At 40.0% G+C, this 21,532-nt stretch overlaps 1 protein-coding gene across 14 annotated transcripts in view; it reads right to left on the reverse strand.

Moving 5' to 3' along the window:
- The window catches only part of pym1 (PYM homolog 1, exon junction complex associated factor), a 125,604-nt gene extending 109,731 nt beyond the window's left edge, over window positions 1-15,873 (reverse strand). For 12 of the 14 annotated variants that reach the window (XR_010016503.1, XR_010016506.1, XR_010016512.1 and 9 more), the window contains exons 1-2: window positions 15,759-15,798; window positions 12,973-13,066 (exon numbers count right to left, since the gene is read on the reverse strand). Coding sequence is in view for 2 of the 14 variants with exons in the window: in XM_063037328.1 (XP_062893398.1) it covers window positions 6,532-7,003; window positions 12,973-13,066; window positions 15,759-15,786 (594 nt within the window). In the remaining 12 variants the exon portion in view is untranslated. Of the gene's footprint in view, window positions 1-1,769; window positions 7,004-9,343; window positions 9,518-12,972; window positions 13,067-15,758 lie in introns of those variants that run through there. The other 2 variants (XM_063037329.1, XM_063037328.1) reach the window with 2 other exon arrangements.
- Window positions 15,874-21,532: the final 5,659 nt, after the last annotated feature.

Consider the following 21,532-nt stretch of genomic DNA (forward strand, 5'->3'; position numbering starts at 1 on the left):
TAACTATCCACATAACTATTAGCAGAATCACACCATTTGGCAGAGATGCATCTTTCACACCTTTCACCTTCATGCCCCAAAACTTAACAAAATACTCCCTTAAAGTTTAGTCTCTCTTATAACGTAGGAAATGCAGCAGCAAATTGTGCGCAGCAAGCTTGACAGAGACAGAAGAGTTTTGTAGAGAACGCAAGGATAAAGCAGAACATTCCTGCTCCTCTACAAAATAATTCTGCAATCATTTCCATCTAACTGAAAAGGCAGGTGGGATCCAGCTGTGACATTCAATGTGAAAGACTCCAGTATTGTGTGTGGAATACCCTGCCTGAGTCAGTGGTGGAGGCAGATACACTAGTGAAATTTAATAGACTACTAGAGGAGGAATTTAAGGTGGGGGGGTTATATGGGAGCCAGGGTTTGAGGGTCGGCACAACAAGGGCCTGTACTGTGCTGTACTATTCTGTGTTCTAATAACTTCAGCATTGTGCTCAAATAGGAAACATGATACAATTTCTGATTACTTCAGAACCAGACTTTAGTTTTATATAAAACTGGTATACAAACCAATGCATGACTGTCTCGTGACCAAAATTTTACATCCAACCTGGGCTGCCAATTTTTGGTAAAAGAGCTTTACCATAAATTTATATGAAAAGAAAAAAAAAGTTACTCACATTTTTGCGCTAATAGCAAAATATTTTTAAAAATCCAAATCCATCATTTATAACTTTGCAATTAAGGAGCGCTAGATAAATGCGAGCACTGTGTGGTTATTTTTTCCCAGTTGCTTTCCGGTGACTACTGATAATCAAGAATGCAGCAGTATGGCATAATGCAGATTTGCGCAGCTCAATTCCAAAGAGCTATCTATACAGCATCATTGGCCTGGGATGCAAGGATAGTTTAATTGGAGGTGACCAAACTAAGGCTACCATCAGCAAATGGAGAGAAACTGGCCGAGATTCAATTACCAGTTGCTTTATAATAGGACCACTGCAGGAGACAAAGCTTCCAAAGAGAAATTTTAAATCCCTGTGGTTTACACATAACTGTTACAGCTCCTAAGTGTTGAGATTTATGGCTTTTTTTGCATATAGACAAACCACATCATGACTCTTGCTAGTTAACTATAAAAGATCCAGATGGCAGTCAGGCATTACATACCCATGTTGCCTTCTCAATAGGCCAAGATGCAGATGGCTGCACCCAAAAAGCAGCTCATACAAAGGCCATGACCTCCCAAAATAAATACAAGTCTGCTCAAGCAGGAATTGAACAGAATACACCAAGCTATTACACTTGCTATAGATTCACTTACAAGTTGGTTAAAAAGCAAGGGATCCTTTAGAATGGGTTCTGCTTGAAAGATATGCCATCAATTGTGTAAATGTGCTCAACAGGCAACACTCTTACCCCAGGCAGAAGGCTGTGAATTCATTGCCCACTCTATAGCCTTGAGCACAAATTGCCCCAGGCTAATATTCTAGTGCAATACCAAAGGAATTATACGTTGTCAGAGATGCTGCTTTTTGGATAAAATGCCAAACTAAGCCCTCATTTAGTTTCTCAGATGTACTATTTTGAACAGCAGAATTCACACTGGTGTACTGGATAATATTTATCCCTTAATCTCACTAAAACAAAAACTATCACATTCCCATTTGGTAATTTTTCCCCACACACCCACTTTCTTATGAATCCTACCCTTCTGTCACTCAACATTAAGGCTATTTAAGACCCTTGCCTTCATTGAGGGGAGCTTTCTCCTCCCCTCCCCCCTTCTACAATAGGACATAGTAGTATTCTGTTTGCTAGATTCAAAAGCTTAACATTTATTCCTTTACCTTTCAATGCTACCCAACTTTGATATAAAAACAAGTATCAAAGTATATTGTATCTATGTTACTTGTCTTGCGGAGATCAACTCATACAGAATAAAAGATGGAACAAGATCTTCATCACTAGACATTCAATCTGCAAATACATCTCAAATAGCTATCTTCCCCAGGTAATGCTGCTTCATAGAACTTTCACATCTAAACACTGGAATGCTTTAGAAAGTATAGTTAAACTCTTGCTATTGCACTATAAAAATTTGCGGTAACCTCCCATGAAAGTGATAAAAATGTATGAGATGTTGATCTAGAGGTAAATAATTTTTCCCCAATACCAAGAACCTCCCAACTCTTTCAAATAGTGCCATTGTACAATTTATTGAAGCACAGAACTCAATGCTGCAAGGCAGGAGACTCGATTGTACTCCGCGCTAAATAGGGCTTAAACCCACACTCTCAAAACACTGAAGCAAAACTGACACCCTAGTGTTACCTATTGATAATATTTGTATGGTAATTGAATTTGACATGAAATCCAGGTACTTTGTGGTTCAAGATTAGTTCTATTACATCCTTGATTCTTTAGACTAGCCATTTTATAATGGATCAAAACTTGGCTTGTAGTTTTTAAACAGTTAGGGTTCCATTACAAATGTAAACACTTTCTTGGGGGGGGAAAAAGTTTATTAAAAGCAAGCAATCACAAGCATTTATTGACATTTCAACTTTTATTCACTAGTTTTGGAAATGTATTTACCAGTCACTGAGACCACACAACATAACACAGCAAGCAACACATTTCTGATAGTTACTTACAGTAAAATATTTTATTTCCATTTTTAAGTTAAAATCCGGTTAAAAGTCAAATACTCCAGTGCCAAGAACTGGGAGGTGACTGCTATAACTTACAACTCCCTTGAATGCAAGTCAGAAGTTTAATTATACAATCGGTGGTACAAAGATACAAACAGTTCTTCCTCTGCTGGAATTGAAAACCTGATTTTGTCCATGCAGCACTGCAAGTGTAGTATAATGCTAAACCGTACTCACTAAAAAGTATCAGAATCAATTTCTGGAATGTGCCAAGTTAGCTACTCTCACCCATGTCAGCTGTAGAGCTGTTACAAATGAAGTCACAACTATCAACTAGGAAAAAAAAAGGTAGCTTTGGACTCCTCTCCCATTCATACCACAAATGAGAATCAGAACATATGGGGTAGGGGTGAGGGAGGTAGAGGGGGTTAAAACAATGGCAAACTACCTGAAGAGCTAACAAAGGCTTGAGAAGAGAAAGATCTAAAACTATTTTAGATTTGCTTACCCTATCCTGATACCATTTTCAGGAACAAATTTAAGAAGTTTTCACCACAGTATCCCCTTCCACATCTCAAATTGATTTTTAAAACTGCCAAAGATTGGCATTTTGACCTCATTTACCAGACCCCACTCACATCTAAACACTGATCAGTACAAACCTTCCAAAAACTAAATCTGTAAAGAAATTTTAATACATAATTTAATTACTGAGGTATAATATAAAGGATGGTTCCTAGCTCAATGCAACTGTCAATTTTTCTAGCTAAAGACTGGGTTGCTGGCAACAAGCTATTTTAACTTGATCCCAAAGGTCACCCACTCACCAAGTGATGTGCAACTTATTTGCGCAAATGGGTTGAACTGCTCTGCAGTCAGCAGCCTGTCCCAAGATAACTGATCCAGGCAGTTGCTGAGTTAAGTGGCTCTAGTGCTCCTGGGTTTGCAATAGGGATAAACTAGCTTGTATTTAGGCTCCTGATTCCTATTAATTAGCAACTTAGTAATCAGGTTCTTCAAAACATTAAAATAGAAAATAAAAGCTTCTGCTAGTGGTACTCTATGCACACCAAGGTGTTTTTTTTTAAAAAAAGGCTGGAATACTGATTGATTTTTGTTCTTTTGCAGGATGTGAAATATCACTGGCAATGCCAAGATTTATCCACCCCTAATTGCCTCTGAACAGAGGCTGCAGTTTGAAGTCAACCTATATAGGTTGGTAGTTATACAGTCTAGATGAGGTATTAACTGCAGATTTCTTTCCCTGAAGTACAGTGAAAGTTTTAAAAAGAATCCATTATTTTCAAGTTTACATTTGCTAAAGTTAGCTTTTATTAAATCTGATTTAGTTTCTTGAATTTAAATTTCCCAACTGTTGTGGGAGGTCTGGGTGTTAGGCAGCTAACTAAACCACATACTTACTGCAACATTTAATATACCCAGCCTTCTTCAAGAGAACACATTTCCCATTCACTCTAGCAACATGAGAAATTATGAACTTGCATCCCATCATAATGCAGCAGCACACTGTTTCAGTAAGTTTTATGACTTATTCAGTCCTAAGTTTATAGTGACCAGAGCAGAGCCACAGGCTATACGAATTTTCTAACAATTTAAGTGATTCCTTTAATCCACAAATTACTATTCTGCAGTTGGGTCAGTAACGACAGCCAGAACAAGCAGCAGCACCACTGCTCGGGAACTAGAAAATAACCACACTGAATACAGCAAGTTGGAATGACTATTTCTTGTACCCTCTGCAGAAACCCTTACCCAAAATGACATGAACTAACCCACTGCTCACTCCAAACCTGCATTCAAAATTTCTTGGTTGTACAAGCAGACCACTTTCAAAAGTGTATTAAAATCTGGACTACATTTAAACAGGAATCCAGTTAGAAAAAAAAATTTCAAGTTAGACAAATCTGTAAATAATATATATATATATATATATATATACAGATCAGCTGCCATTTTAAGTCACACTTAATTGTTCTATGTTAACTATTTCCTTCACATAGCCATGAGTTCCTTCTACATCTAAAATACAGTACACATTTAAAAAGTCATAGACAAGTCCTGAACAGCATTGGCAGTTTTTGTAAGTTTTTAGTTTTTTTTAAAAAAAACTCAAAATAAATTGTATGAATAAAGAAAATGCACATTGATTTTGGTATTCCTTTTAGAATGGACATATTTAACAAAATATGGCTTTCAAGTAATTGTTTGTTCATTATGTGCCACGTCATATGACATGGGCAACCATGGTCTTTGCATGACCATGATTGTTCTTGGCAAATATTTCTACAGAAGTGGTTTGCCATTGCCTTTTTCCAAGTATTAGTCAATACATTAAACTGACATTCTCATTGAATTTCACCACTGCAAAACCACCCTTAATGTTTACTTGTATTACCTTAATAAAATTGTGCGCAGATAGATACATTACCTGCATATAATTGGGAAGACATCCACTCCAAAGTGAACGAACCAACTCCAGCAGTTCAGAGGTCTCTTTTGCCAATTTCAAAGTGTTGCCCTTTGGCACCAAAGCAGCCAATACAAACTTCTGTACCAATCCTTAGTCAATATGTTGAATGGCAATGAAACCAGAAAATGTAATGTCACTTCCTCTCACCTCCATTACCTGAAGAACTGTCACAGGAGCCTTAGCATCAATGAACACAAGTACATATTGTATATGTATTTTTGTGAGAAAAAGCAGTTTTACATAGCATCAATCATGCTAGAGAAATATTTCCTTTTCCCACAAGTGCCACTTGGCAGTACCACCCTAACTCCGTTCATTTCTGCATTCAATAGATAGGCAGCTTGGGATTTGCATTAACTTAGCGCCTAACTTAGCGCCTTATCTGAGAAGTTTTGCAAAGAACTTCATATACATTCAAAGTGCAGAGGCTTCAGCTTTGATTACTCAGAACTGCTAGCGATGCTTGTGGTCCACATTGGGGGGGTAAATTGTACAACTATAAATTGATAATCAATTACACAAGAAACAGAGCAAATAAAAACAGACCCACAATAATGCTGAATTCAAGTAGTTCAGATCACTAATGCACTGTATCTTTATACCAGTGAAGCACAGCTGTCACTTGTATACAAAATAAATATTTTGAGCATGCTCACTCTGCACTTTAAGGGCACACAGAAAAATTATTTTATTAAAACCTTTAGACAAGAGTTCACCACATGGGAGACATACAAATATCAATTCAATAATCCCCCAACAATGGGAGCAAGCACAATTCAACAAAATAATCGGCAGGTATCACTTAGTGCAACAGCAGCCCAAAGAGGGTAATTTTAATGTCAATGTTCCCAGTTGATAATACATCTTATTCCTCATCATTAAATTTGTTTCTCAATCTGAACTTTATTACACAAAACTGAAAGATGAGAGACTTGGATGGAAGGCAAAAATCAAGTGCCGTAACCATTTTTGGTGAATTGAACAGTGGATTCTTATTTTCCCCATTATGTGAAAGCACTGGAGATGATGATCAGGCTTCTCAGCATGACGAACCCCTGGTTCAGGTTAAACACGCAATGAGAGGCAGTGGAACAATGGAAACACAATTTGTAGTCGCGTAGTGTAACAGCGAAGATTCAGTCTACTAAATAGCACATTAATTCCATATAGTCCCGCACATTGGAAAGTAATTTTAAAAAATATAGTTCCATCAGTTGTGATAAAACCAAAATGAGGGCTGCATGATTACAAGGACCAGTATGGGCAAGGATGTCCCATTGTGTGACCCTTGGTCTCTTTAGGATGTGTGCCCAAATATTGTCTGACAGTTACTTGGCATGGATATGGAATAATAAATCTCCCCGTATCCTTGAAAGCATACATGTTTTTCCCCTACAAACCCAGTTCCAAATCCTCCAACTCCTCCATCAGTTGTTTTCGGCGGCTCAACTTTTCCAGCTGCTCTTTTGTCGCCTGCTTTATCTCGCCAGAGTCTAGCTTTTGCTGTAGTTCATCGATTTGGCGCAGTTTTTTTTTGAGATTTTTTACCTTTCTGGCCTTCTCTGCTCCATCGTGGTCACCTGGCAGTGCAGCAGCCTGCAGGTTTGGATTGCCACTGCCACCAACAATGGTGGTTTTCTGCAACGTTTGACTCAGCTCATCGGCCTCGGTGGTGCCGTCACTTTCTTGCTGCTGTTTGCGCTTCTCTTTGCGCTTGAGGTTGCGTTTAGCTGACTTGGATAACCCAGCTAGCTCTCCGTCCTGCTTTGACTGTTGCTGCTTGCTTTTGGTGGATTCATCTGGGTTAAGGCCTGGAGGCAGCTCTGGTTTACTTTTGAAAAACTTCACAAACTTGTTCTCGTACCTGCACACAATAAATATAGATAATAACAGGCCATGCAAACTAGTATACAATTAGATTGAGTTATAACAATTTTTCTCATTACTTGCTCCCTTGCTCTCCCACCTCTTGCTGGACAACAGTCTCATTGGCACCAATATACTGAATTCATTTAAGTGACCATGCTTTTCTGTCTGACCTAGAAAATGAGCCAACTGAGGACAATTGTAGCCAAAGCTGATCCTGTGGGCTGCATGATTACAAGGACCAGCTTTTGTAGTAGAAGTTGTCCCCCAAGGAATGAAAGATCCACCTTTTCAATACGTGTTGGAAGCAAAGACTGCAAGCCAATGTATTTGAAAGGTTTTCCCGAAACAAGCTCCTGGTTTGCTATTTAATATGCCTGACAAAACATCTCCCATTTCCTTCAGTTGTACTAACTCATTCGAATAAATACAGGACCAGGTTTGGCTCCAATGCCCCTCAGCTACATAGCTTGCCGTCAATTATTGACAGGAAAAGCGCCCACTTGGGTTAAATGCTAGAAGGGTGGATGACTTTCTGAATTTAATCCTAAAACAGGGAAATGAAAAATTGAGGGTTTTTTTTGCAACAAATGAGCTGTTCGAAAGAGAAAGAAAAACCTACATTTGCTATCAATAACCCAAGAGTCCTTCTGTAAAATCATTCAGAAATGGGATGGCCTTTAACAAGAGCAGTTAAAACTTTGACCAAATTAGCCCTGGAAAGATGTTTCCCTCATGAAAGTCTGCCTTGTTGCAGTCAATGTTGGTATTGAGGTACAGACTTGTCAATTTTAGAATTCAAGTGACACTTCCTCTTCACTCCTCCTCACAAACAGAATCCTTCAAAATAGTTAATAGGGTTAAAGCAATTATTTTCACAACATATTAATTTCTTCCTCAATGACAGCAACAATAGCAAGACACCTGCTAATGTCTGCCCCTTAGAGAAATTGCCAGTTTAGTTACAGAAAATCATTGCAGCTGTTTTTGCACCAACTTTTAGGTGTATACTTTGCATAATGCTGGCTTTCACTGGGATAACTTCCATTGGCTAAGGTCGTGATGGTTGAACTTGCATAGCATTGAATTGAAAAGCAAACATTCTACACCAAGTTAGATAATGCTTGTAGTGATAGAAAGTTAATACAGCTTGAAGTGCATGGGGTAGGGCCAGTTAAATAATCGAATTAAGTTTAACAATCTTGCAACTGGAATAAGAACAGGAGTAGGGAGCAATAGGAACATTAAGAGCTGTTAGAGAAAAAAAGATAGTGCCCATTGCTTGAAGAACAAAGATGATTGATCAGGCTCAATCATATGAATTGAATATCTCATCCTTTTATGAGGATTTATAGCACTGGTATTCAAATTATGCTGAGAAACCAGTAAAAGAATGCGCTGAGCAAATGTTAAAAGAAACAAATACCAAGTTCAAGCAATCAAATCAAGTATGACATGAAGTCAGGATTTCAAAGCTGCTCCAGTTATAACATATTACATGTAGTTTATGCGGCAAACTAAACAGGGAACAGTTAACAGGACAGAAAATGGCAGAATCTTGCCAATTTTGCCAGATGATGTCACTTTTCTTTCAAAGCCATTTCTTCCTTAGTTACATTTCCCATTTCATCCCACCTGCAGGCTATCAACCTACCCATAGCTCTTTTGAGGTTTTATCCAGCTTAATTTTCCCATCTTCAACTATACCATCCACCATCATTAGGCACAGTAGGGGAATTAAGTGTTACAGGGAAAAAGGCAGGTATGCGGAGACGAGTCCATGGCCAGATCAGCCATAATCTTATTGAATGGTGGAGCAGGCTCAACAGGCCAGATGACCTATTCATGCCCCTATTTCCAATGTTCTTATGGCACAGAAGCATCCATCCCAAATGCAGACCAAAATCCAATTACTTAATTTTTTTAAAATTATATATACAAAATCACCCACACTCTGTTTAAAACTTTCCTTCATTGATAGGCCGACACCAACATTGAATTGAGGAATGAGGCAGAGATCCATTCCATTGAACACTATTTCCTTATGCCAACTTCCTAACATTTTATTTTTTCCCTTCCTATTTTACTTAACCATGTCCCTTTACCTTTCCTTGCCTACTCAACATGCAATAAGAGGTGAAAGAATTTAAGTATTACCAAAGAAAAGTGCAAAAACATTTTAACTATGAATGTAAATTTTGGGAAGATTTATAAGAAAGCTGTGCTTTGTAATGAACTCTTGCATTTCTTGCTTGCTTTGACATCCACTGTACCAAGTGGATTTACTGGAATTCAAAATCTCATTAGAAACATTAATCCAATTCTATTTTTGAAGTACCTTTTAATAACAGCTTTGCACAAAAGGCTTTTGCACATCATTGCGAAAGGTGCACATAGAATAAGTGCATTTATGAAGATCTCCAAATGCTAGCAGAAGGGGAGCGTGGGTGCACTGATTCAGCAATACTTGGAAAGGTTGACTTGCACTGGATGGAAATATCACGCAATTTTCCTATAAAAACAAACCTTATTTTTTAGCATAATGTTAATAAACCTAATTTGCGCAGTGAACAAGCATGGAATCGGGAGTGCATTTGCTCTCATGAGAAATATAAACACTCACGTCCGACTCCTTTTATAATGCAGATCCATCCTGAGAAAGGCAATATTTTAATTTTAACACAGCAATTTTGCATAAATATTGCATATGTCATAAACTGGATTGAAAACATGCTATATTTCCAAGTGTCTTATTAACCAAGAAACAATGAATGATACCCCAATTATAATTTCATTAAAATTATAATTTCATATAATTTCATTAAAAACTCAAACATTTGCATGTAATGCACATTTCAAAATTGTGCCTGCAGTAGTTAAGCAAGTTTAAAATAACTATTTTCCCACTTTTGCACGGTAAGTTTTATCCGTAGTTTATAAAAAGGAAAAAAAAATCACATTTAGGGCCAATCAGGAACATTTATAAAACATCCTTTTGAACTTCTGGATGTTTAAGATAAACAATTTGCTGCATTAGATAACAAACCACATTCTCGGCTTGATTGGGACAACGGCAGGAAGAGGAGAAAGACCATTGTCCAGCAGCAACTACAAAAAGTGTACATGGGCAGGGAACCTCAAGTCAGTTCTTTCGAGAAACAGAAAATGAAGGGGAGGAAGAAGGGAGAGATAAAGGAGAAGCTTTACTATGCTCAGTTGTCACAGTAAAACAAAGTTGGCAACCTGCCTGCAATCTTTCAATACTAATCTGGAGCCTGACAAAGGGAATGTCTAGGGTAATGCTCACTTCCTCTCGGAAATCAACAGGCCTCAAATCCTCTAAGTGTCATGGCTCGTAACAGGTAGCATGGCAGGAGAGTATAAGTTACCTCATGCTTCAAAATTCTAAATGTATATTTTTAACATTGTAATTTTTAGTTTTATATAATTTTGTGTCTTAACAATTTGTCTTGCGCAAAACAGCAAATTTCATGACAAAGTATATCAGCGATAATAAACATTATTCTGATTAACTTGCTGGAACTCCATCTCTTTTTCTTCCCAACCTGGATTGATTTATACCAGGAACGCTGGCCAGCCTTACTCTTCCCAAACTCTGGCACACAGATTAGTTGCAGCACCCAAATTGCTTCAAACATTAAGATTGGTTAGGACTTAACCCAGATGTGGTTATTAAATCCGGATAAATTAATCAGCATGTTCAAGCAAACATGGGACAATGGCTTCACTCACAAGGCTAGAGTAGTCATAACAATATGCAAAGCAGTTTTTGACTTGATGGTTTGGGCAATAGACAAGTGTTGGGCACTTGCAGGGAACAACTCAATTTTACTTCCTTCCATTCCTTTCAAAAGTACTAAATTCTGAGGCCTGGACCTTAACTAAACACTGCTGCGATGCTGGGAATCCAATTATTTTAGATGCTCATGAGCCAAAGATAAAATGTGTTTGAAATGCAACACATTACCATTTTGAAATGAAAACAGTGGGAAATTAACTGCATTGAAAATATTTCTTCCTGAGTCACCGAATTCCTAACTCTAGATCAAGAGAAGCAAATTAATAAAAACATTATACTTGCTTGAGAAAAATAATCCAATATTACATGCATTTATTGGGGAAAAAGTATGTGAACCTCTGAGGTATTGCCTTCTACAAAAGCTATTTGGAGTCAGGTGTTCCAATCAATGAGATGAGGTTGGAGGTGTGGGTTGTAGAGGTGCCCTGCCTAAAAAAACACACAAAGTCAGATTACTAACAGAGCCTGCTCTCAAGATCTGTTTATGTGCACTATGCCTCGATCAAAACAACTTTGAGGACCTTAGAATAATTATACAGATGGACAAAGCTGGAAAAGGCTACAAAAACATTTCTAAAGACCCAAGTGTTTCTAGAGATCAGTCCACAGTAACAGAAATTTGTCTACAAATGGAGGAAACTCAGTACTGTTGCTACTCTCAAGAGTGGTCATCCTGCAAAGATCATATCAAGAGCACAACGTGCAATGCTGAAGGTGAAAAAGAACTCAAGGGTAACAGCAAAAAACCTGCAGAAATCTCCAGAACTCGCTAAAGTCACTGTTCATGTGTCCACTATTATAAGAAAGACATTGAACAAGAATCGTATTCATGGAAGGATACCATGGAGGAAACCACTGTTCTCCAAATTGTTTTGTTTTATTTATATATAGACACATGTATATACACATACACACAGAAATGCACATTGCTATGTTTGGAGGAAAAAGAGCACTGCACACCAACACCAAACCTCATCCCAACTGTGAAGCATGGTGGAAGGAGCATCGGGGCTGCTTTACTGCCTCAGGACCTGGACAGTTTGAAATCGTTGAGGGAACAATGAATTCAAAATTGTATCAAGACATTTTACAGAAGAATGTTACCGTAGCAGTCAGTCACCTGAAGCTTAATAGAAGTTGTATAATGCAACAAGACAATGATCCAAAACACAAGTGTAAATCAACAGAATGGCTTAAAAAGAAATTTGTGTTTTGGAATAGCCAAGTCAAAGTCCTGACCTTAATCCTACAGAAATGTTGTGGAAGGACTTGAAGCAAGTAGTTCATGCAGAAAGCCCACTAACATCCCAGAGCTGAAGCAGTTTTGTAAGGAGGAATGGCCTAAAATTCCTCCAAGCCAATGTTCAGGACTGATCAACGGTCACTGGAAACACTTGGGTTTTTGTTGTATGGTGGGGGCAGGGGGCAGACCAGTTGCAGGAAGGTTCATACTTTTTCCAACAAATACATATTGCATCTTTTTTCCCCAATAAATAAATGAACAAGTATAATGTTTGTATTTGATTGGGTTAAATTTTTTTTGAACTTGCATGAAGATCGGATCATACTTTAGCTCACATTTACGCAGAAAAAGTGAAAATTCTAAAAGTTCACAAACTTTCTAGCACCACTGTACTTAAAATGATCATTAAGTATTTTTATTGAAAATGTCACTACAGGAGGACAAGCTGGAGAATCATACTGAAATTCAGCTATTTTTACTTGTAAAAATACAAGACTTTTCAAAGATTTGTTGGAATAGTCAAAATGAATCTGCAACAGTTGTACTTGCAGATGTTAACAGTAGACAACTGAGGCCAGTCATTTCTGTGGGCACCTAGTCACTCCCCAAAGCGAAGTACTATTTCACTGACTATTAAAATTTAACTGCAGAACTATAGATAAACATGTCAAATAAAAAAGCTAAACTTTTGATAGCTGAAACACTTTGGTATTCTACAAGTTACTAATTTGGTGTGACAATTGGTGCCATTGTTGAAGATGGCAGGTGTTCAGAGGCATTGGGTGTGAACCAAGGCTGAACACAGACAATGAGAAAAGGTGCACACTTCACCATAATTTTTTTTTTATAAAAAAGAGAAACAATTTCACTTCAAAAGATTCAGTTTCCTCAAAATGTTACTTACACTGGCACTTCCTCCTGAGGCACATATCCTTCTCTCACACGCCTTGGTTTTCGCCAAGTCCCGTCAGGACGCTGTGATGCTGGAATATATTTTCCTACAAATGTTGAGGAAAGACAAGTTTTGAATATATACATTTGGTGTCCACTGTGATTTAAGAGGGTACTCCATTTACAGTAAAATATTCATACTTAAAAGGAATACTTCAGGCAAAAAAAAATCACCTCACCTTCCAGCAATTGGCACAAAAGTAAAGCTCAAAAATTAACATCCTATATACTGCCAACTTTAAAAAAAGGTGGCACTGGTGTTACAATCAGAATTGTTACAGCATATTGAACTTGAACAATTTTAAAGAACAATCCAGTTAGTCCAATACTTGAAAGTGTCTCTACCACTGCAAATACTTTCCAATGTCCTTTGGAAAGCCACAATTGAATCTGCTTCCAGCACACTTTTACAGTGAATGTTAAATCCCAACCATTCACTGCATGAAAGAGCTTTTTCCTCATGCTGTCTAATCACCTCAAATCTGCATTCTCCAATTAACAATGTTGTGCTAGTAATCATGACTGCAAACATTCTATCAAGTCTCCTCTTCCCTGGTCTGAAGAACAGCTCCACTTTTCTATACTTGAATTTACACTAATTTCTCTCAGGTCTGAGACTGCACCTGGAAAGTCTAGTTGACACACTGGAAGGATGCGATTAAACTTGGTTTGGGGGGGGGGGGCGGGGAAGAGAGACAGAGAGACAGAGAGACAGAGAGACAGAGAGACAGAGAGACAGAGAGACAGAGAGACAGAGAGACAGAGAGACAGAGAGACAGAGAGACAGAGAGACAGAGAGACAGAGAGACAGAGAGACAGAGAGACAGAGAGACAGAGAGACAGAGAGACAGAGAGACAGAGAGACAGAGAGACAGAGAGACAGAGAGACAGAGAGACAGAGAGACAGAGAGACAGAGAGACAGAGAGACAGAGAGACAGAGAGACAGAGAGACAGAGAGACAGAGAGACAGAGAATGAGGGTTACTCATCCATATACCATCCTTTCTACACCCTTTCAGGTGAAGTGCCAAAATTGGTTAACAACTCCAGGTACTGCTGAACCATTGTGTGGTAGATTCAACATGGCCTTTGATCTATTTGTGCTTCATGATAGAGCTAATAGTCTGACTGGGTTAAAGAAGTGGATAAAATACCAGATATCTACATTATAATACTTGCACTCAAACAAAAGCAGCAAATTTCATTGAACAACGTTTTCAAAGGCTTCCTGGTGGCAAGTAAACGTTAATACAGGATTCCAATTCCCTAGGTAACAGTAACTCGTAAGTGCCGGTACAACTGTATCTCATGCACTAACCAAATAAATGACAATTTAAACCCCAATAGAATGCAGTCAATTTTTAAAAATATTATAAATTGGCATAAAGTAAGAACATTTCTTTTTCATTAGTTACTATTATCTCCCTGTTTTGTACCCTAAAATTCACAACCACCTCCGATTGAAGACAGGAACAAGCTTGCTTACAAGTCTCTACCAGGGCCTCGCCACCATTTACAATAGCTTGAAGATTTTAGTCGTTTTAAGGAAACATTCTACTAGGATGCATAACGAACCACCAATTTCACCTTCCTTCGCGATAAGTACTTGGTTTTAACTCAGGATTCCCCATATTGGGAAAAAAAATCAGGATATCCAAACGAGAGCGAAAACAAAGTTTGCCCACTTCATTACATCAAACTAAAATAGTTAAAATTGCACACTTAAAAAGGATTGACTAAGTGTTAAAATTAAACTATAAACATCACCATTAAAAACGTATAACGAAATTGCGCAATTAATTGCATTCTGGAGTGCAAGCTCAGGCACAGTAAAACTTCCAAGTTATTTTATAACATCTAAATTTTAAACAAAATATTTAATGATAAAAATGGTGGATAAAGGTATTTTAGGATTAATAGCTCGGCATCAGCGTAAAACATCGGAATTTAATATTTATATTATAAATATCCCAAACCCAAGTAAAAAAAAAATTGCATCTAAGTTTGCACTAAGCAATGTGCCTCGAAAACATTCACAATTTCAAGTTCGGGTACTGGGCAAGGTACCGATGGAGAATTTTTGCATTAGGCCGCAATCGGCGCCACGCACTTTCTTAAAGCTTTCCGCCCGCCATCAAGGCGGGGACAGTTCACGCGGCCTAAGAGCCGGGATCGACATCCATAGCGCAATGGCGAGCAGGAAAAGCAAGGACCAGAATACGCTGCTTTCCAGAGGGCCCCTCCACCACCAACGATAGCGGAGAGACAATGGGGTAGACAAAAAGGGGTAAAGAACCCACACTCTCACCCGTCTCATCCGTCATATAAAAAGCCGCCATGATGCACGCGCCGGAAGTTGCGCCACTCACCTCTCATGGCGGAGAGGGCAACGATGACGACGACAAACTCAAAGTGAACCAAAAGCCCTGATCGAACCGTCTCGGGTTTCGTCAAGGGCATTGAACTACAGTGCCGAGTGAGCCACAAAGGGCTGCCGCACTCCCAAGACCGCATTGCACCCACCCTCCAATCACCATTTCCTGCCATGTTGGGGGCTCGCGCTAAAGGCCCTGCTGCCGCCGCCCTCCCGCAAGCCTTCCTCAATTTTCACTTGGTAGAAGTGACCTTGTTTCCTCCATTACGCTCATTCGCTCGAACACCTTCACACACAAGGAATTCTCAACCTTAATAAAATGTCGCCGCCTGTTTGAGTAAAAATGACAAAACAGCGAGCCCTACCAGAATCAGCGACGGGAACAGCTTCCATGGCGATTTTCTGATGTAACGATTTGAATTGAAGCACGAAAGTAGGTGTGGCCGCGCTCGGGGACGACACGACACAACACAACACGGCAAAAGGCGTGCCCAAACATAAACTTCGCCGTTTCAATGCGCGTCACATGACTAGAAATTATTAATTGCGTCCCTTTATTTTTTTTAATATTTAAATATATTACCTTGTATCCCTTCTATATCTTTAACCCTATATTTAAATTGCCCCCGCCCAATTCTTAAACTATCTGCTGGTGGGGTCATTATCTCCAGTTACTCCACCTAATCCTGCGTGCTCCAATGAGAAGAAACTCAAAGATTTGTATCTACATTTTAACCCTCACTGTTGAACCATTATGGTAATTTTTCCCTCCACTCTCTTTCGCACCTTTGCATTTTTTCTAGCAGAAATTATTCCAATTTTAGCCTAACCTATGTTTTATACAGGTTCAACATAACTTCCCTGCTTTTGTACTCTAAAATTTGATTTTAACAGATCCTTGTTAATTTTATGACTGACGAGAGACAGCAGTATGATGGATTTGAGGAAAGGATGAGTGTATGGAGCTAGGTCACAGTTCAGCAGTGGCAAAACAAGCTTGAGAAATTAAGTGATACAGCTTCCCCATATTGCATTTCTAATGTAGACACATAATTTAACCATAAGTCATATAAAGGAATTATTTGGACAACGGCCAAAGAGAGTAGTTTCAAAGGTCTGAACCAGACCATATCTCGCCAGTCTCCTTAAACCTTCAGTGACTGAACTTCACTGAAGTTTTATTTTTGCACAGTGGTGGTAGAAGTTGATACGTTAGGGACATTTAAGATTTCTTAGATAGAAAAATGGAGGGTCATGTGGGAGGGAAGGGTTAGATTGATCTTGGGGTAGATTAAAAGGTCAGCACAAATTTGTGGGCCTAAGGGCCTGTACTGTGCTGTATGGTTCTGAGCAGAGAGTGATAGAGTCATATAGCACAAAAACAGGCCCTTCAGACCACCATGCCTATACTGACCATTAAATGCCTATGTTTGGCAGTTGGAGAATGTAAAGATAGAGGATTCCAGAGCTGTGTGAGGTTACAAAGGTATGACAATAGATGAAGAGGGTTGTGAGGAAGCTTATAGTAAGTATGAACAATGGTATATACCATATTGGGTAAATCTGATAAAGACCGTTATGCTATCATCAGAGAAAGATAAGAACATAAGAAATTTAGAAGTAAACCATTGCAGGACCTGGAGTTAATGATGAGTACGTGAAACTTGGTGTGAACTGTGCTACAGACAGCAAAGTTTTGATTGACCTGAAATTAATGAAGAGTGCAAGGTGGGAGTCTATTCAGGAGAGCACTGGAATAATTTTAAACACGAGATTTTGCAAATGCTGAAAATCCAGAGTAACACACACAAAATGCTGGAGCAACTTAGCAGGTCAGGCAGTAACCATGGAGGGGGAACAGAAATGTTCCAGGCCAAGACACTAAATCAGAACTGGAAAGGAAAGGGGAAGAAGCCAGAAAAAGAAGGTAGCAGGAGGGAAAGGAGTACATGCTGGTGGGTAATAGGTGAAGCCAAGTGATGGCATGAGCATCAATTTCTCCAACTTCTGGTCATTTATCCCCTTTTCCTCTTCTCTGCTGTCTCATTCCCCATTCTGGCTCCTCTCTTACCCCTTCTGCTCACCTGCCCATCACCTTCTACTGGTGCCCCTCTCCCTCCCTTTCTCCCATGGTTCACTCTTCTCTCCTATCAGATTCCTTCTTCTTCAGCCCTTTACCTTTTCCACCTATCACCTCCCAGTTTCTCACCTTATCTCCCTCCCCACTCACCTTCCTTCTCCCTTTTCTAGATTCACCTATCACTTTCCAGCTTGTACTCCTTCGCCTCCCCCACCTTCTTATTCTAGATTCACCCCCCCCCCACCCGTTCCTGTCGTACTGAAGGGCTTCGGCTCAAAACACCGGCTCTGTTCCTCTGCATAGATGCTGCCTGACCTGCTAAGTTCCTCCAGAATTTTGTGTGTGTTACACTGGAATAATTTTATTTTATTAGGATTTGGGCAACACTGGCAAGACCAGTATTTACTGCCCATCTCTAATTACCCTTGAAAAAATGAAGATGAGTTGCTTTATTGAATGACTGCAGTGCTTCCTGTGAAGATAGTCCCACAGTGCTGCTGGGGAAGGCATTCCAAGATTTTGACCTACTGGCACTGAAGAAATTGAAATAAATTTCCAAGTCAGTGGACTCACAAAGCCATAGAACAAGACTTTCGTCCTGCATTTCCCATGTGTGGCAAAAGGCCTTAATTACATCAAGCAGGCCCTCCAATATGTCCAATTTACAATAATAAAGCTGTAAAATTTCAACCTGCATTATGTTGTTTGGAGACTTTGTTAAATGTTGGCTCACTTGACCTTTTAATGTGAAGCTGAGCCTCTAAAATCTTAATGTCATCAAACTACAAGCAAGAGAGGATGGCAACCTGGCAGGTTCTACCAGAAAATGTTGCCACCAGCTTGGAACTGAGAGAATACTCTTGAACTGTCACCTTAATACTAGCTGGTCAATGCACTTCTGCTAGCAGCTTGGTACTTACTCAAAAGTCCATTTACTGTGAGTCAGCTGCTACCCAGTTGACAAAGCTACTCTTTCCACCTGTCCAATTACCACTCCACAGGCAATGTGGACCCACCCTCTAGAGATGATATTTTCCCTCTCACCTATTGTCTATAAATATTTCCCTTGTCGTTAACAGGTGTTGTTTTTGGAGGAATAATCTAAATGGACTGCGCAGTGGCATAGCAGGTAGCACCATTGCCTCACAACTCCAGCAGCTTGGGTTTGATCCTGATCTCGGGCATTGTTTCTGCAGAGTCTGCACATTCTTCCTGTAACTGAGTGGATTCCCACCAGGTAATTCTGGTTTCATCACATGTTCCATGGACAGGTAAATTGGCTGCTGTAAATAGTCCCTTAAGATAGAGAAGTGGCCCAAAAAAACAAAGAGGAGTTGATGGGCATGTGAGAGACAGAATAAGTTGCTGAACTATAGGTAAGTAAAGAGAAGGGTAATGGGATTGCTCCCTGCAGCCAGAGGCTGACTTGACATTATATGTGTTGGAATAAGTAAGCATTTTTCCCTTTTTGTATGAATCAAAGTGGCCTACATATATAAATAAATTGCGTTAGGAACCATTCCTATGATTCAAGTTTTGGTTTCTTCTTTGACCTGGTCAAAGTCAAAGACAAGTTTATTGTGATATGCTCAAGTACATGTGTGCACAGGTCCAATTAAAATCTTGCAGCAACATCACAGGAATATAGCATTAGAGACACAACAATCACAATAAAAACACACAATCTCAAAACAAGAAATACCACAATTAAAAATAATTTAAAAGGTTTGTGTATTTGTACCGTAGGTTATATACAGTTTATCTGACACATAGTTAATGGTTTCCCAGGAAGCAGTGATCCAGCAGTGTATAAGATGATGAGAGGCATTGATCGTGTGGATAGTCAGAGGCTTTTTCCCAGGGCTGAAATGGCTAGCACGAGAGGGCACAGTTTTAAGGTGCTTGGAAGTAGGTACAGAGGAGGTGTCAGGAGTAAGTTTTTTTTATGCAGAGAGAGGTGAGTGCGTGGAGTGGGCTGCCAGCAGTGGTGGAGGTGGATATGATAGGGTCTTTTAAGAGACTCCTGGATAGGTACATGGAGCTTAGAAAAATAGAGGGCTATGGGTAAGCCTAGGTAATTTCCAAGGTAAGGACATGTTCGGCACAGCTTTGTGGGCCGAAGGGCTTGTATTGTGCTGTAGATTTTCCATGTTTTCAGTCTTCCTGTAAGCATCTGAGACATGGACAGCTGACAGTAGGCATCTCAAAACAGTGTAGGAGGACCATCAATACCGTACAAAGTACTCTAAATCCATCGGTAGGAATTGCAAACCAATGTTCACCATCCTCTCCCAGAACATTCCTAGCCAATCACACTCAACCAATTACAATAGGCCACATTATCCATCTGCCTAACAGAGGAGTCCTGAAACAAGCACCATACTTCAAATTCCATTATGGTGAGAGACTTCCAGATAGAGAAAATACTTCAAAATGTTCTCAAAATTGCCATAACTCATAGGAAACCCTTACCTGTGAATGCACAATCTTCAATGTCAATGCCGTGAGTATGCAGAGATCATGCACAAATAGCAGGAGTTCACAGCATCCCTGATGCACCCACTGCACCTCGTGTGACACTATCAAATCTATAGAATAGAGTAGAAGCAACTTATTCTTTACCCTGAGAGATTACTGGAGAGATAAGCTTTTGCTGAGAGTGCAGGATATGTAATTTGTGCCTGTTGACTTCCTTTTGTGGTCACATGATGAAAGGAGAAAGTTTGAGACAGGAAGTGGAACAGTGGCGGTTATTCATAGCTACATGGCCTGAGAGAATTGAGGGAAAGAACCCATTTCTAGGGCTTTCTTCTCAATAGCATCTGTCACTGCTGTTATCAGTCAGCAAAGGGAATGTTTATGAGAAGGTCTTGTGAAGGTGAACAAAGGTTACCTGGTGATGCAAGAGAACCTAGGGTAATATTATTGACTTTTCTGATGGCTACTCTTAGGAGCATTGTGTCTATTGTTGCTGCCTTCACCTGCATCTCCTCCGTTTTCCATACATCTGTGCTCACCCCATCTTCCCACCGCCTTAATACTGATAGAGTCCCCTCTTGTCCTTACCTACCACCCCAACAGCCTCCGCATTCAACACATTATCCTCTGCAACTCCCGCCATCTACACTTCTCCAAAGGAATCCTACCACTAAACATATCTTTACCTTCCCTCCTCCCTCTGCTTTTTGCAGGGATCACCCCCTTCATGATTTCCTTGGCCATTTGTCCCTCCCCTCAAATCTCCCTCCCGGCACGTATCCCTGCAAGCAGCCTAAGTACTACACCTGGCCATTCACCTCCTCCCTCACCTCCATTCAGGGCCCCAAACACTCCTTCCAGGTGAGGCAACACTTCACCTGCAAATCTGCTGGGGTCATCTATTGTGTCCAGTGCTCCTGATGTGGCCTCCTCTACTTTGGTGAGACATGTCATAAATTGAGGGACCACTTGGTCAAGCACCTTCGCATCATCTGTCGCAAGTGGGACTTCCCAGTGGCCAAACGATTTAAGTCCTATTCCGAAGTGTCAATCTATGGGCTCCTCTTGTGCCACAATGAGGCCACCATCAGGGCAGAGGAGCAAAAGCTTCTTTTCCGCCTGGGTACCCTCCAACCTGATGACGTGAATATAGATTTCTCTTTCAGATAAACAAATTCAACCCCCCCCCCACTCTCCCACTTCCTCCATTCCCCACTTTGACCTTTTACTTCTTCTCATCTGCCCATCACTTCCCCCCGGGTCCCCTCCTCCTTCCCTTTCTCCTATGGTCCACTCTCGTCTCCTATCAGATTCCTTCTTCTCTAGCCCTTGACCTTTCCCAACCACGTGGCTTCACCTATCACCTTCCAGCTAGCCTCTTTCCCCTCCACCCACCTTTTTATTCTGGCTTCTTCCTCCTTCCTTCTCAGTCCTGAAGAAAGGTCTTGGCCCAAAACATCAACTCTCTATCTCCAACGGGATCGCACCGCCAAGCACATCTTTCCCTCCCCACCACTTTCTGCTTTCGCTCCCTACACGACTCCCTTGCCCATTCGTCCCTCCCCACTGATCTCTCTCCTG

Source organism: Mobula hypostoma, chromosome X1, assembly GCF_963921235.1.
Source record: "Mobula hypostoma chromosome X1, sMobHyp1.1, whole genome shotgun sequence".
In the NCBI taxonomy this organism is placed as follows: domain Eukaryota; kingdom Metazoa; phylum Chordata; class Chondrichthyes; order Myliobatiformes; family Myliobatidae; genus Mobula; species Mobula hypostoma.